The sequence below is a fragment of the Hyposmocoma kahamanoa genome, unplaced genomic scaffold, assembly GCF_003589595.1.
Source record: "Hyposmocoma kahamanoa isolate Upper Pololo Valley unplaced genomic scaffold, ASM358959v1 83, whole genome shotgun sequence".
NCBI lineage: Eukaryota > Metazoa > Arthropoda > Insecta > Lepidoptera > Cosmopterigidae > Hyposmocoma > Hyposmocoma kahamanoa.
In genome coordinates, this window is record NW_020654175.1 from 1,717,180 (window position 1) to 1,733,241 (window position 16,062).

Genomic DNA, 16,062 nt, shown 5'->3' on the forward strand with positions numbered 1-16,062 from the left:
ACTTGAGCATTGAGTAGAGTTCTAGAATACGACCCTAAGTATAATATGAAGAGAAAGGGAAAGAATGATCCGTCACCCCAAAAATTTTTTTGAGTTAATGCCGCCATCTAGTTCGTCTGACGCTAAACTTATGTAGCCTTAAGCAGAAAAAGGCTAATAACAATAATGTTCAATGTCCCGAAAAATGGGCATATAAGTTTAACCTATAGATTTAGTAATAAATCTATGGTTTAGCCATAAAAGTCTCAGGGCCGTATTCCAGAACTCTACTCAATGCTTAAGTCAGGATCTGAGTATGATTTCAAGCAATGGAAATACGACCCTAATGGGAGGGACTTGAGTATTATTTCGAGTGCTTTAAACCATACTCAAATCCGACTTGAGCAGACTTGAGTATGATTTCAAGCACTGGAAATACGACCCTAATGGCAAGGACTTGAGTATGATTTCTAGTGCTTTGAATCATACTCAAGTCCTGATTTGAGCAATGAGTAGAGTTCTAGAATACAAATCCTCTAAGATAAAAGTTATTAGCGACTCACGGCATAAAAGTTAAAAAGATCAGAGTCACAGACCACATAAATTATTATTCCGTGATCAGAGTCAAACGACTTTGATCTTTTTTTTTCCATAATGAATGGCTTGTGCTTAGACTACTCCTTTAATTTTTTCCATCCTCACTGCAGACTTGTTTACGCGACGGTGTTTGACATCAGCTATATGTTTATTGACGCGGGTACAAATACTTCGCTTCGTTTGTCCAATATAAGTGAGACCGCACTCACAGTCAAGCTTGTAAACTCCTGCATCCTGTAAGGGGATGTTACATTTCACGGGTCTCAGGAACTGAGAAATCTTCCTCAGGTGCTTGAAATAGGTCTTGATAGAAGCACGCCTGAGGACTCTTCTGATCTTGTCTGTAACACCTCTCACGTAAGGTAAGATGGCAGGTCTTCGCTCGACTGTTGGTGGTTTCACACGGGGCCTGCGGCATTGGCGTGGAATCTTCAACTTATTCGCATGTATGACTTGCTTTATATGTTGAAGTTCCCCTGCCCGATGATTACTGTCGCAGATACCATGTGCTCACTGAAACAAAGATTTGCCCACGGTAGCTAACTGGCTAGGTATATATATATTATGCGCCCTTATTTTTATAATAACATTAATAATAATAACGCCACACACTAAACACCCCGCACTAGGGAAACCCTGTGTCGCGGATGACATGGACACACTTATAGACACTCACAAATTACACCCTAACTCACGAGATAAATAAATGTAGGCCATACAAATATTTCTCCCGGCCCGGGAATCGAACCCGGGACCTCGGCGTGGCAGTCCGGCCGTTCGGTAATCGTAACCGTTCGTTCACGGAGGCAGTTATTTCATAAAAAAAAGTATCGAAGACATTTTTGCACAAGTTGATCCTTAGAACAACAGAGACAGCACAAATTAGACAACACAAATTGTTAGTAAAAATGTATTTAATATTTACAGGGAATATCGTAATTTAGTACAGTCAAACAATATTATAGTCCACACTTCCTTCGTCTAAACCACGCTCACACAATGAGTTACCCCTAATCCTTATTTTAGCTAGATGAACGAGAGTACACGCGTGACCCAAACGAAGGCGGCATCTTGTTGATTTAGTTTTTTTATTGGCTGAACGGAATTTGAAAAATCAAAGCACCCACGGAACGAACCAACGGACCTCACGATCTTTTCTATTATTTACATTTAAATTAAATTCGGCTTAGTTGGCATAGCATCTGCCACGGTTTGCTAGAAGATGTCGGTTCGCATCTGGCCGGATCGAAGGAATTTTTCTAAGTGTTTTATCTTTCTATTAATAATGATGACTTTGATTGTTTTAAAAATTTTGCAGTAAGACTGATCATTATTTCATCATCACATCATCATTTGATATTAGAAAAGTAAAATAGGGTGATTATAATTTGTTTTTGTTTTGTCATTTCATTACAATTACAAGTTACTACAAACGTGTATGCTTATAATTCAGGCAGCCTATGTGTATGTCATATAAGTCATCAAAGTTAAAAATTCGTTTTTTTTAAATTCTCCTGAAGTGACTTGGTTCATTATTTCCCTGGACTCTTCATCTCATCTTATAGGATTCTGTAATGTAAGTAGTTATCTTAGTATACATTACGAAGTTCGGGAAATAGTTCGCATATTAAAATTCGGAATATTTTTTTTTTTTAAGTTTTGGTCGTGATTATTGATTATGCTAACAACTAAATACTCCATATGAATATGTAATACTTGGAAAGGCATATGCAAAACAATGTTGAATGAAAGCTACGGATCACCGAGGGAATTTTATGGACATAGTTACGAAGAATTGCAAGGAAAAAATCGCTAAAAACAAACCAAAACAAAAATCAAAAGATTAGGCTGAATAGCGTGTTTACATTCGCCTTTCCTGTTTAAGAAGTCAAACTGTAAACAAAACAACATGGCCGGTGAAACGTCAAAATTCCGCGAGCCGTGAGCGGCCTCGCACCGCCACTAACATTTTTGGTCGATATAGGAAAAAAATGGTGCAATTGCCGTTGCGAAAATGCTACCATGCGGCTAAGGTGTGTATTTTCGTGGTGGTGGTGGTAACCATGTTGGTGGTATTCGAACAATGGCGCGGGGGAAAACGCTCGGCGGGTGCACAACTCTTGGACTCAGTGGATGCGGAGTTTGAGAGGCAGATACTAGAAGACGAGGCCAGGATAATACCTGGGCTGGGCGATGGCGGTGAGGCCGTGCAGCTCATGGGCGAAGAAAAACGTCTCGGAGAAGCATCGGAGAAGAAACTCGCCATAAACGTCTACCTTAGCGATAAGATTCCTTACAACAGAACTCTTAAAGGTAAAGGTTTTTTCTATAGTTAACTTAAAAATATCTTTACAAGTTCCTATTCTGTCTTTGACGTCTAAACCATGTCAGATTATAAAAGATTTTATTGAAAAACTAATGCATATGCATCGAAAGTGTTTCGCGTTTCGATCGACAGTACAGTAGGCCGCTGCGAATAAGGGAAACCGAAGTTTATTACTCAAATAGTTGCCCAATGTTATAGCTATATATGTCTGTGGACTCATAATTCATATTTATGTTCCATTTCAGTTATTGTCTCGTTGTTATTTCTTCAACTTTTTATTTTCAGTTCGAAAGTTGAACGCTTTACTACTTTACTATAAGTCAAATGGAGAGTGCACTTTTATGAATAGATATGTCAATAGTAAAGTATACATAGAAAAAAAAAATTGTTTCTACAATTAACAGAAATACTTTATTTTATATTTCACACTCTTATCAGAGATGTAGAAGCATATTTATTTAGTTTATTCCATAACATACAGCAAGATTATGTTATGCATAAAATAACAAGATTTTATATTGAAGTACAGGTGCTCAGAATGTTTGTACTATGTTTCATAAAACATTAATAGCCATGCCCACTGGTTGCAATTTTGTTACTACCATGAAATAGCCGATAATGTCTGAGTGCAGCGACACATTGTGAAACTTAATGTGCAAGACAGTACTTGATAAGTTTCTGCACTGCAGTTGCTTATCAGTATATGGGTTTGTCCATTAATGTTCATGTTTCCACTTCATATTGCTCATGCATGTCAATTGAGTATGTTTTATGATCTTTGTTGAAGATTTGCATGTATTAGTTACTTTTAATACTGTAGTTTTGTATGGACTTGTTTTAAGAAATTATTTTCATCCATTACTGCAATGGCTGACAGTATACTTTTTATCTTAAAGCTGAAGTCTCTCGGCCAACAGGTATTCTGGTACCTGTTTGTGTCCAACCCCTCTAAATTGCCTTTAATGAGCTATGTCAAATATGTGTTGTTCCCTACTTGGTCTACCCGGTCATTGCAATAGTACTGTGCCATGGATGTATCAGCAATTTATTGCATATTTATCTATTTTGGCACTATAATGTGAACAAGCTCTTAGAGGGACTTCTGAGAGTGTATCAGCTATGGTGTTACCAAACTTTAAGTTGGTTTTGATACGAGATGGATTACATTTATTTACTGTGATCAAAGCATTAACAGAGGTTAACAAGTTCGGTTTTGATTCTTGTGCCAATTAAAAAAATAATCCCTTCTTCTGATGGGATCACAGATGTGTCTGTGAAACCTAATGATTTCCATTGGAAGTAATCAGTTTGATTGTCAATCGAACAATGGGGTTCTCACAATCGCGACGGCCTTGCGACGTCTATTCACACAAATTAGAAATTATGGACAATGTGACTGCTGCTCCATCAGCGACGCTACAAAATAAGGAACTGTAAATGTTTCTTTGCGCGGAGTGCTCCATTATGCATATTCCTCTGCCTTGATGTGGCCATATTGAGTGTTACCCCTTTTCTATTTAGCAGTACCTCTTCCTACTCCAATTATGGACTATTGAATGACGTGAATGCATCGATATTGTAACTGTTCCTAATTTGTATAACTAAGAAACCTCTAGTGGTGGGACTGATTTTATTGTGCTAATTGTTGTGTTTACCTCAGAATTACGTTTTTTATCGCGTGTATTAAAAGATACAAGAATTTCATATAAGTTTTTGTTTTTACTGTACCTTTTCTTACTCCTAAGCTAAACGCGCACTCGGCGAAACCAGCGGACAAATGCGATAATTACAGCGTGTGCTATGACGTCTTCGGTGTGCGATTGCCGCTCTTACTTCCCGTCAACCAGATGTGCTGGTTGCTCTGACTAGTGATTTGAAAAAAATTGTTTGAAATTTAAAAGTTTTAAAAGTAATATTTAAAAGTACGCGTTTCTTATATTTAAAATGACTGTCTCGTCGTATGAAGTCAGGCGACTGCGAAGAAGATTCAATAATATTAACGTTTACGAAAAAAAACTTTAAATAGTCTGGCTTATTGATATTATTATTCAAGGATATCCACAGTTTATCGATAGTTTTTTATCGCATTACAATGCAACACTAATGGTTACTAATCACGCGTAGAAAGCGCTACGATCGTATGCATGAGTTCTTGCAATATTAATAACAAACTTAAATGGCATTTTTTGATCGTATTCATAGATTATGTAAATGTGCTGTAATGAGAATTATAGGATACTGTATTAATGTTGTAAAGTCCACTCGCAGTACTCTAAGGGAGTGAACTCATATCATCTCCATATACGGAACCCGTCTTCTGCAGTAGGATATTAATTTTGGATAGCTAGCGTTGCCACATGTGGCATCACTAATTTCCTCTGTATTACTTCCTTATTTCACACTCTCAAATCGAATATGTATTATGCATGTGCAGACATACGCAACCCGGCGTGCGAACGGGTCGTCTACGACGCAGAGCTGCCGTCGACGTCGGTGATCCTCATCTTCCACAACGAACCCTACTCGGTGGTCATTCGCACCGTGTGGTCCGTCCTCAACAGCGCCAGAAGGGATCAGCCATTCTATAAGAATGCCAATTTCCGGGAACGGGGCTCTGGAAAACTCATGCAGCTCGGTTAGCACTCACGAAAGGCGTAACAGGCGAAAGGATCTATTTCACGCTTTGCTTTACAACGATGCATAGGATGCTGGAATCTCCTTGCAAAGAACTTAGGATTTATATTCATAGAACGGTATTGTACAATGATCATCAGTATAGACTTATGCCAACCACCTATACAGTAGTATTTGACAATTCGTAAAGCCACTACGAAACATGTACCCGATTGTGGTACACATTCTTTCGTCTATTATTCCATTCAAATGTTATCGGGAATCATGCCACCCTGTATATTATGATAAAAACGTTGCCCAACTTTTGTTGTTAGGGTTTCCCGGCCAGGATCCCAACTCTCCATATGTGTACCTTAAAGAGATAATACTCGTCGACGACAACTCCACGCTGCCCGAACTGAAAGGCAAATTGAGTTACTACATCCGCACGCGTCTTCCGCCCGACATGATACGAATACTGCGCCTCCCGGATCGGTATGTGCACTTCAGCTTCCTTGCCTCATTTCTGGCATGTAATGCAAATTATTGTACTAATAATTTAATGAATGTAAAAATGCATGTTTTATATATAATACCCCGGATTCGAGAGATTTATTCAGTTTCCTATTGTTTGAAAAGAATAAGGGCGCGTTCCCATTATGTCGCACCGTGATTATTTATTGTTGAACGACTGTCGTGTCTAGCTGTTCCCACTAGATCGTGATGACAATTTATCGGTTCACGTCAGCCGCCTTGTCGTTTGCACGTTAGAATTGTTTTTACCTGTCGCCACGTTTTTATCGCGACGTTATATTTATCGTACGACGACTGTCGTTCTAGCTCTTCTCACGTCACGACAGGCAGCCGCCGTAACGTCAAAAAATTCGTGAACGACAGTTAATCGTGTTATACAATATGTGAACTACTTCATTTAAATATATAAGCTACAATATTTTAAACTGCACGATTATCAGTCGTCACGACATAATGGGAACGCGCCGTAACGTTAACTTTTTGAAGCGAGATCGGGATTTTTAGCAAAGACAGGAATGCAGACCTCTAACTTGTGTTCCAAAGTTGTAAGTAGTTGTTTTCAAAGTTCAGCGTGTTAACAGTCTATTAAAATGGCACCATCACCCGACAGTCGTGCGCGCTTTTACTTTATTTATTTATATTACACTGACGTCTACAATCCCAGTCTCTTGGAGCCGTAGAAGTTTGCCAAATGCGCATTGAACTAGATCGCGTCGGGAGAGATCTGTGTCCTGGAAGCACTGTGATTATTACGTTTAATAAAGTATTGCCTTTTTGCTAAAGATATAAAGCAGTTTCACCGGCAAGTGTACGACCTTTACGAGTGTTAGTACGGTATCTGGGGTATCTCCTATCCCACGTATTGTCCTAAAAAGCGCGACGAACGAAAGGATCTGCTCGCACCCTACATGAGATACGGTCCGGATTGCGCGAAAGTGCACACGGTTTTCTGGTGGTCAATATACAAGACGAGCTGTGGAATCGCTTCGCGGTCTGGTCCTTTCGCCCGTCGCGTTTATAACGGTCGTCGGACGTCAGCATGGGCGTGACGCGGTCGCGGTTGGCGGGCGCGCGCGCCGCGACTGGCGACGTGCTCGTGTTCCTCGACGCGCAGTGCGAGGTCGTCGTCGACTGGCTGCGGCCGCTGCTGCAGCGCATCAAGCACGCACCTCATGCGGTCCTCACGCCCCTTATTGACATGATCGAAGCGAAAGACCTCAAGTATGACGGCGGCAACATTGACTTCGAGGTCCGACTCATTGTAGTTGTCTGCCGTAGTTCGATGCTGCAAACGCACTCGCCGATACCACTCACCGACTCGAACAGTTTTAGCTTTTATCAATAGTACAAAAAACTCATAAAAATCCCAGTATTTCAGAGTCCTAAGCCTAATCATGAGCTCAGTGACAGAGTGACTCTGTCACAATACAGATACCGGACACGATAAATATATTTTAGCACAATGACGGCCTTGTACGAGTTACTTAATTTTTTTTCGTAAATGGGGTTAATACTGATGAAATACCCTATGTGACGGAAGCATCGCGTGGTCGTATTGTGTCGTTGTTAGTGAGTGGTGTCGGCTGTTTTGCTATGGTTACCGTTTGGATTTTTCGTAGGTTGTCTAATGGCAGCGGTAAGGTGTACTTCGGTAGTACTTCTATTTATTGTGTAGATGTTTGATCCTTCATGTATTAGTACGTATGTTTTGGATATACATACCGCGTTATCTATTTACTTACCCATTATGTTGTAAATGTTCACCTGTTTCTTTTTCGAATCTTCGCGTTATATAGTTGGATTGTGTTGTTAGGAGTTAACCACGTCCTACCTTAGGCTGTGCGGCGCTTGGTGGTTTCAATCTTGGTTTCAATGATGGTCTTCTCGCTGTTCGTTGCAGTTGCGCTTCCGGCCGATACTAGGTTTATCAATATTGTGTCATACACGGTGTCCGATTGCTGGCGCACCGCATCTTCGAGACATATTTTTGGTAGAAGTTATTCTTATAAACGATACAAAGTTTGTGTTAAACATGACTACCAATGAGAAATATAAGCTATTAAACAAAGTTTCGTTGAAAATAAGTCTATTAAAAAAAAAGAACACTTGCGAACCTAACAACACAAAATCAACAGCGTAGGGTTAACGCGCGCACGACTATAGGGTGTGCGAAAGGCAACCGCCGACGTGCTGGTGTTCCTGAACGCGCACTGCGAAGGCGGTCAGGACTGCTGCAGCAAAAAAGTTTTGTGATCGGTGCTGATCCATACTACTTTCAGGTGATTCACTTAAGCTTTGGTGTAGTCTAATTGTGCCTGGTTGTTATGTAGTTGAATTATTCCTCGATACTGCTTCTCTAGGATCACGTATTTTGAACCGTTTCTTCTTTTCTTCTTCTTCTTCTTAAGTGAATATGACTTACCAATGGGTAGTCGAGTTTCATCAATATGTCCATTTCAAGCGAAATATGTTTATTAATGACCTAAAGTTATCTGCCGTTCTGGTAGGTGCATTTATTTCAAACTTTTGTTAGTCTACTTATCGTATCTTGTTTGCGAATTCTCAAATGTAAGTGCTTGTGGTTTTTCACCGTATTCCCAAATATCGTTATGATTTTGTTCCTTGATATGTTTTCCACTTCTACACTAAAAGCGCTAAAGTGTACGTGTAAATTTATCGTTCCTGTATTTATTCATAGCAATGGATTTTTTAACATAGGTCCTTAGATATGTTTCATGGTTCTTCGCTTAATATCAGGCTGACGAACGGATATTGAGATCATTAATAACCAGGATCGTGAACTATCGGAAAGATGCGCGAAGCTTTCCGGAGCAAGTGCGAAATACACCAGATTAGCTTTTTACTCTTCGTTTCCTTAGTAAATGAGGATTGTGACATTCGATGGTAATTTTTAGGTAATCTCTCGCTCTACACTGCGACATTGCGTATGGTCTTATGAGCCGTAGTATATTTCCTCCGTGGAAATAATCGTCGTCGACTAACAGAACGTAAACATAGCATAGGGCTGACACGAGCGAGACTGGAGGGCGCGCGAAATGCAACCGCGGACGTGCTGGTGTTCCTGGACGCGCACTGCGAGTGTGGCTGTGACTGGCTACGTCCGTTGCTGCAGCGGATCAAGCAAAAGCGCAGCGCGGTCCTTACACCGCTTATTGACGTCGTCGAATTCGCAAATTTTAAGATTTCTGGAAGTCCAGATTTTTTCCAGGTGATTTCTTTCACTGAGTTTTGGGTTAGTCTAGTTGTGCCTGATGATTGTTTACACAATTGGTTCCTTGAGAATGCATCTGCAGTAAAAACTATCTTCACCAATACAAAGTTGAAGGAACGTCGCTATATATTTGGTGCAAAGACTTAGAAAGGGTTTGTCCTTCTGGACACTACTACTAATGGCAAATTTTTAATCAAATTTGTTTACAATAAGCTGCTAAAAAACGGTTTGTATAGTAAAATAGAAAACCTGAAATAGAATCCATAAGTAGAACTGCGGAGTTGAGATTGCGCAAGTAGATTTTGACTTTTGATATGATACCTTAGTGCAATCGTAGTTGTTAGTCTGCTTTTTGTATTTTGTATGGGCATTCCTAAAGTGCTTCTATGTCTTCTTGTACTATTATCAGTTATTGTTGCGTTTTATAGTTTGAATTTATTCTTTTCTTTGTGGTGCAATAAAGCGTGATATTGGAGGTTAAGTAGGTTACATTAAATATATACTCGTATGTTGCAATGTTGACTGTCAGCAATTTGGTCTTTTAAAGTGTACACAGTATTTCGCTGAAAGCTCGTTAAGTTATGCTAAAGGTGAAAAACTACCTGACGTACTTCTTCTTTTAACAATAGCTTCCTAACGAACGCGACTCCGTTCTTTACAATACAATCTATTGCAACGTAATAAGTTCTTGCGCTTGTGTTATAGTATTGTGGAACCACATCTCCATTTTTGCAAGAATTAGGAACCCAACTAAACAGAACGTAACGTAACATAGCGTGGGCCTGACACGAGCGAGACTGGCAGGCGCGCGGTACGCGAATGGCGACGCGCTGGTGTTCCTGGACGCGCACTGCGAAGGCAACCGGGACTGGTTGCGGCCGCTGCTGCAGCGCATCAAGGATGCGCCGCATGCCGTCGTCAAGCCTATTATCGACGTCATCGAGGCCAACGATTTCTACTACAGCGTCAACAACCCTCGCGTTTTCCAGGTGCAGCGTCGTTTATGTTTCAGGCTCTTGATGGGCTGTAGCGACTATTAGCATAGCCAAGCTTGTTTATTAGCATTTTCGCTTATGATTAGCCTTATTTTGATTTTTTTAAATTTAATAAGAAAAACCTTAAAAACGCTGTTTTGAATATTCTTCAGTCATGTCGAACGGTTTGAAGAGAAACTGAATAACCAAAATACCACAAATGTTCTGGTCTATTAGTCGCTACAACCGTATTCATTGACACCATACAAGGATATTTGCTGGTTGCCAGAAGTCTTACTCACGCTAAACTATTGTCTTGATCAACCAAAATTTGACTAGCAGGACCTTCGTTCTTGATAATTGTAACTTTTAAAGTGTCTCTGTTTTGGTGAACGCCCTCGATGTCTTATGCTTTAAAAATACTAGGAGTTGCGTTTGATACAGAGCTTGGATATTTCTTTCGGAATGTCACAAATTAAGATCTCTTCGTCTGTGTCTTTATTTAACAAGAGCCATATTGGCGAAATCTGGGCAATGTCATTCAGATCGATCAATCCGTTGATTGACAAACCAGTTAAGCGATTAGGTTTTGTGTTTTCGCATTGTGTTTGATTTGGTGCACGTGTTCCGAGCACGCTTCACTTGTTTTATTTTTCTTCGCACAGCATCACGAGGCCTTTGTACCTCGTTTTTAACCAAACAGGTTTATACGATGCGAGTGTTTCAACACGACTTCTTGAAATGCTGCTTTGGGTTTTTTTAATTCTCGCTATGTTTCTTTGCAAGTCTTGTTATATATATTGTACCGGTCAACGTCTCACCTTCTTGGTCGTTTTGATAATTTTACTTTGCCTTTTTCTTATTACGTGGCTCAATTAGTTCTGCATTAGGTTAACGTTCCCTTTCTTGCTTATTATAATCTACAGGACCTTCAACATTCTTTGTCTTTCAAACTGTCTCGCTTCTTGAAAGTAAACTTCTTCTTAATACATCTTCGTTGACATTATTCTGTTGCATTGAGCTTTGCTACTTCTACTTATTTGATGATGGGTTTTTTCGTGTGCTGTTTTCGATATAATGTCTTTTTCTGACTCGCTTATTCTTTGTTGCCACTTTTTGAATTCCTTATTGTTGTGGTTCAATAAAATTTACTTTATTCGCCTATCAACAAAGTGAATTATTTAGATCCGTGACTTTTTAGTGGCTGCTTCTTTTAAATTTTCTGTTTTTCTTTACACTGTTCCGATTCACGGTTTTTGTTTTAGCTAATTTATTTCTTCTTTATTTCTACGCCTTTTGTTGTGCTTGTATATAGAATCAAAGGCATCCTTTCGTATATATCTTACATCTATGCTAGCACAAAATTTTTCTTTGGTTATACAATATTTTGACGGACGGTATGATTTACTTTCTTAGTTATTTCCGAGAGTTTTGATATCTCCTGTGATACTTATTTGGCCCCTTATCTTACAGTGTATGTATAGTAAGAGGCAAAATATCGAAATAAAAAATGTATGGTGATATTTTGAGTTTACACAAATTTCATAAATTTAACAGAACCACGGCAGTAGGTACCTGTTTACGGTTACGGTTTAGTTTCTTAGATTTTAGTATAGTACCGCTGCGCTGTAATATAATAGATGGTATTTGATGGGACATAAATAGGATTACGTTTATATTGTTTGTTGATTCTCTTGACTTTTCCTACGGCTATGACATAATAAGGAACTTAGAATTGTCGGCCCCGTTTCATTGAAAAGTGACAAAAAATACTGACGAACGTTGTCTCTTTTATGCACTATGAAAAAGGACGAAAGAGAAAGAGAGACCGTTTGAGCGCAGCGACACCGACGCCGCGCCGTCGTTGTCGCGGTGCTCAATTGTCTCCCTTCGCTTCAATCGTCATGCAAAGCGGTGACGGGCCAGTGAAGCTAAAACGTCATAAATGGGGTAAACTGTACAATACTCCCCAATATTGTTACAGTTTTGTGATTTGTTTCTACGTATCTGTTTAGTCGTAGCTTGTAGTCAAATGGTGCCAGTAGATAGATATCGGTAATTTATGTATTCGATAATGGAGCGTAGTAATTTGCGTTTTTATTATAATTATTATATTATAACATTATTATGTTCACGTTATGGCGCGGCGTAAACGTTTAAAAACATTGTATTAGTCATTCAAATTACGGTATTGCGGGATCGGCCGTTCTTTACCAGTGAATACATTTGGATACGGGATAGTCGTGAAACCATGAGCGGGATTGGAAGGTAATCGCTAACTGCAACAGAGTAACGGAGGCGGCCCTTCCTGGCCTAGCCTCAGCTTGCCTGAGACGCAGCGGTGGTACTGTCCTTAGCCAAGGCCTGATGCTAGCGCGCATGCGCGGCGCGCGCGCCTCTCGCGGCTCCGCATTGGTGTTCCTCGACGCGCACTGCGAGGTCAACGCCGACTGGCTGCGGCCGCTGCTGCAGCGGCTGAAGGAGAAGCGCGACGCGGTGCTGACGCCCCTCATCGACGTCGTCGACCAGAGCTCGTTCCACCTCGACGCCGCGCAGAACTTCCAGGTCCCGAAACGAGTGACGATTGTCGCATAACTCAGCTTCTGGTTTTGGAAGGTTTGATAGAGAAGCATTATAAGCTAGCCATAACGACAATGCTAACTAACGGTTTAAAATACGAAGCGAGAGCTTCACGAGGGTAGCATGACAACGGTATGAAGAGCTGATCCCCTCGTGCCCTCACTGTCCGGCGCTAAACGAGAGATAGTACCCCGACTAACTCGCATGGAACAATACGCCGTACTGGGTGTGCACTTCTCTAACACATGTTACTCCGAGGCCTACTAATATTCATAACGACTATCGATGCAGCAAGAAACATCACTAGCCAGTCGAGATTGTAGACAAACGCGATCTATTTTTAATATAAAAAAAAATCATGCATGCGTAACATCAGCATCGTGCATCGTACCTCGTGCCACTACACAATGGATTCGAGAACAAAGCTGCATGTACACTCTCAGCATGACATCGCTTTTTAAGTATAGTAATGAAAATACTGAACAACAAAATATCGAATTAAACGGACTGGTATTCTCGAATTGAATGTACGCAAACAATAATGTCGTGAATTTTAGAGGGTGCGATATTTTATGAATGAATGCTAGTCCCAAGTTGATTTTAAATCTGTTTAACTGATAAAATGAGGCGTCGCGGTCGCCTCAAGTTATTGTCTGGTGTGGAATGGCAGTGCCAACGCGCACATTGGCTTTTGAGGTGAACGCCCGTAACATCGGTACAGAAGAAATGCGATCCTTGTAATTTAGCAACTCGGCGTTAAAACAAGTCGATACAATCTTTCTATTCCATCGCATGTCGTGTGTCATGTCTGTCAAGTCGTCTTTCGAACCGTTAACAAAGCTATTTTTTTCCAAAGTCGCGCGACGCCGTCACTCGCTTGTAAGAGGTACATTGAACACGCACAATTGCATTCATCCAACTTTGCGGAAGCTTTCATACGAATTTGTTCCAATGTCAAGAGATGAATATTACGTTGTACTGCACGAGTAGTCTGCGCACGCGCGTGAAACTGTATTTACCATGTAATTGCAGACTATTTTAAAGTGATTACGTCTCGTGATACATACCTACTTATATACAATCCGCATATCTGTATTAGTCAATGACAGAAACCGCTGATCGTCGAGGGATTTTCATAATAACTTTACCTCTACAATAGTATTTCAAATGTAGCCTTGAACGAATAACAATTTTAGTACATTTATACCAATTTTTTTTTCACATTTGATCGGTACGACTCCCAGACTTGAAGCAAGCAAGTCTTCGAATGCAGTATTACTTACTTTTAAAAATCAAAAATGTCCTATCTACAATATTTAAAGTACTTTCCTTCCGCGTCGCGTAGCCGTGTGACGACTGTACACTCGGACATTCATTAGATCTCGTTTCCAGATACTACTAACGCCATCTAGTGGGGAAATAATTACTATTTATCACAGTAGTACTACGAGCGGTATCTAAAAGTACCTGTATTATGTGTCAACATTCTTAGTTGGGAATGGTACAGGATTCACACAGCATTCGAATTAACAATTTAAAAGAAAAGTGTTTCAATTTCTGTAACTTAACCTGCGACCGAGTTTGCGTCGAGGCTAACAATTTATATTTTGCGTCCTGTCGTGTTGCGGAATTTTAAAGAATTTACTTCTTTCGAATGACGTGACGAATATCGACATCCAAAGTCCACAAGAGCGCCGCCATTTCACATTAATTTACCAAAACAGCGTCGTCTTAGCTTTTACGACACCAGTAGTAAGTAACTTTCTTAACGCTTGGTGGCTTTGCTTAATATTTAAACGAACAATGCCAAATCTGCCGCATATGGAGTTTCACCATTACCTGTCTCTTTCCACCTTCATGGACAACAGCAATTATACGTACCTACTTGGCAAAATTCCCCGTTGAGATTTGAACCTTACGAACGTTTGATTCAAGGTTTTTAATTTGCACTACAGGAAAATAACAATTTGTATACGTTAGTGTGTAGAGTGTGTTCTGTAACCTATCTCTCTCTCTCTCTTTGCGAGTGTTCAATTGCGAAAGGGATAGATGTATAATACGTATGTGCGTGCGCAGGTGGGTGGGTTTACGTTCAGCGGCAACTTTATCTGGATCGACGTGCCTGAACGGGAGAAGAAGCGAAGAGGATCCGACATCGCACCGACATGGTACGTCAGCCGTTGACATTATCGTTTACTAATCATTTGATAATGGCGAAGAAATAATACCCCAACCCGCAGCGGTGTACGCGTGGGCCTTGCCTTGTATAGTCTTACACTTGATGTGGCAGGTCGCCGACGATGGCGGGAGGACTGTTCGCCATTAGCCGCACCTACTACTGGGAGCTGGGAGCGTACGACGAACAGATGGCCGGCTGGGGAGGAGAGAACCTCGAGATCTCCTTCCGCATCTGGCAGTGTAAGTATTGCATTACGCTATTCTTTCTTCACTTCGCTATAGACTCGGAATGTTTTCTTTGTGTCCCGTTTGCCGAACGACGTTTTTAACGGTGCCGAGTCTCACATTTATTGTCTCACACGTTAAGTTCGTTTCTTTGATGATTCTCTCCTCGACTTCCAGGCGGCGGCACTCTCGAGACGATCCCGTGCTCGCGAGTGGGCCACGTGTTCCGCTCCTTCCACCCGTACGGGCTGCCCGCGCACACGGACACGCACGGTACGGGTCACGGAAACGCATGACATTTGGGCATACGGTATTGGTAGCCGACGAGACCGAGATTTGGGGAGAAAGAACTGCCGCCAGAATTATTCATAAACACTTGTGCCTGTATCTTTAGGCGATCGGTTCTTCCGAGAATTCTTCTATTGGTTTTTGAAAAGGCAAATTTGGTGTTTAAGAATGATAATAACAATAAAATTCAGGCATCAACACGGCGCGCATGGCCGAAGTTTGGATGGACGACTACAAGGAGCTGTTCTACCTGCACCGGCCAGACCTGAGGGTGAGACCCGACACTGCCGTTGTTTATTTGTGTACACACTTAACTCAATATAGTGATTTCTGTTAATCTGACCTTCTGCCAGTTTGGCATTTTGCGGTTCTGGCATAAAGCGTCAAAACGGTGTATTCAGCACCAACACAAACAAGTGCAATGTTCCATTTTGGCATTCGTCACATTCCGTTAGAAGTTCTTGCGATTTCATAGCAATGTTTATAATTTATTTACTTTAACTTTGTCTCGTCTCTACGTCTAACCAAATAACATT

The 16,062-nt window shown here is 40.8% G+C and overlaps 1 protein-coding gene across 1 annotated transcript; it reads left to right on the top strand.

Moving 5' to 3' along the window:
• Positions 1-2,491: 2,491 nt before the first annotated feature.
• LOC113234327 (polypeptide N-acetylgalactosaminyltransferase 1-like) lies at positions 2,492-15,863 on the top strand. Its single transcript, XM_026469626.1, has 8 exons — positions 2,492-2,889; positions 5,337-5,537; positions 5,851-6,010; positions 12,613-12,820; positions 14,912-15,003; positions 15,126-15,253; positions 15,416-15,511; positions 15,718-15,863. The coding sequence occupies exons 1-8, from the start codon at positions 2,568-2,570 to the stop codon at positions 15,861-15,863; spliced, it is 1,353 nt and encodes a 450-aa protein (XP_026325411.1). The 5' UTR covers positions 2,492-2,567.
• Positions 15,864-16,062: the final 199 nt, after the last annotated feature.

Excerpts from the sequence above, each read along its gene's own strand:
- LOC113234327 (XM_026469626.1), top strand. The coding sequence starts at position 2,568 with ATGGTGCAATTGCCGTTGCGAAAATGCTACCATGCGGCTAAGGTGTGT. Across the intron at positions 6,011-12,612 it reads ATACTGCGCCTCCCGGATCG|CCAAGGCCTGATGCTAGCGC; the intron begins GTATGTGCACTT and ends TACTGTCCTTAG. Across the intron at positions 15,004-15,125 it reads TCCGACATCGCACCGACATG|GTCGCCGACGATGGCGGGAG; the intron begins GTACGTCAGCCG and ends TTGATGTGGCAG.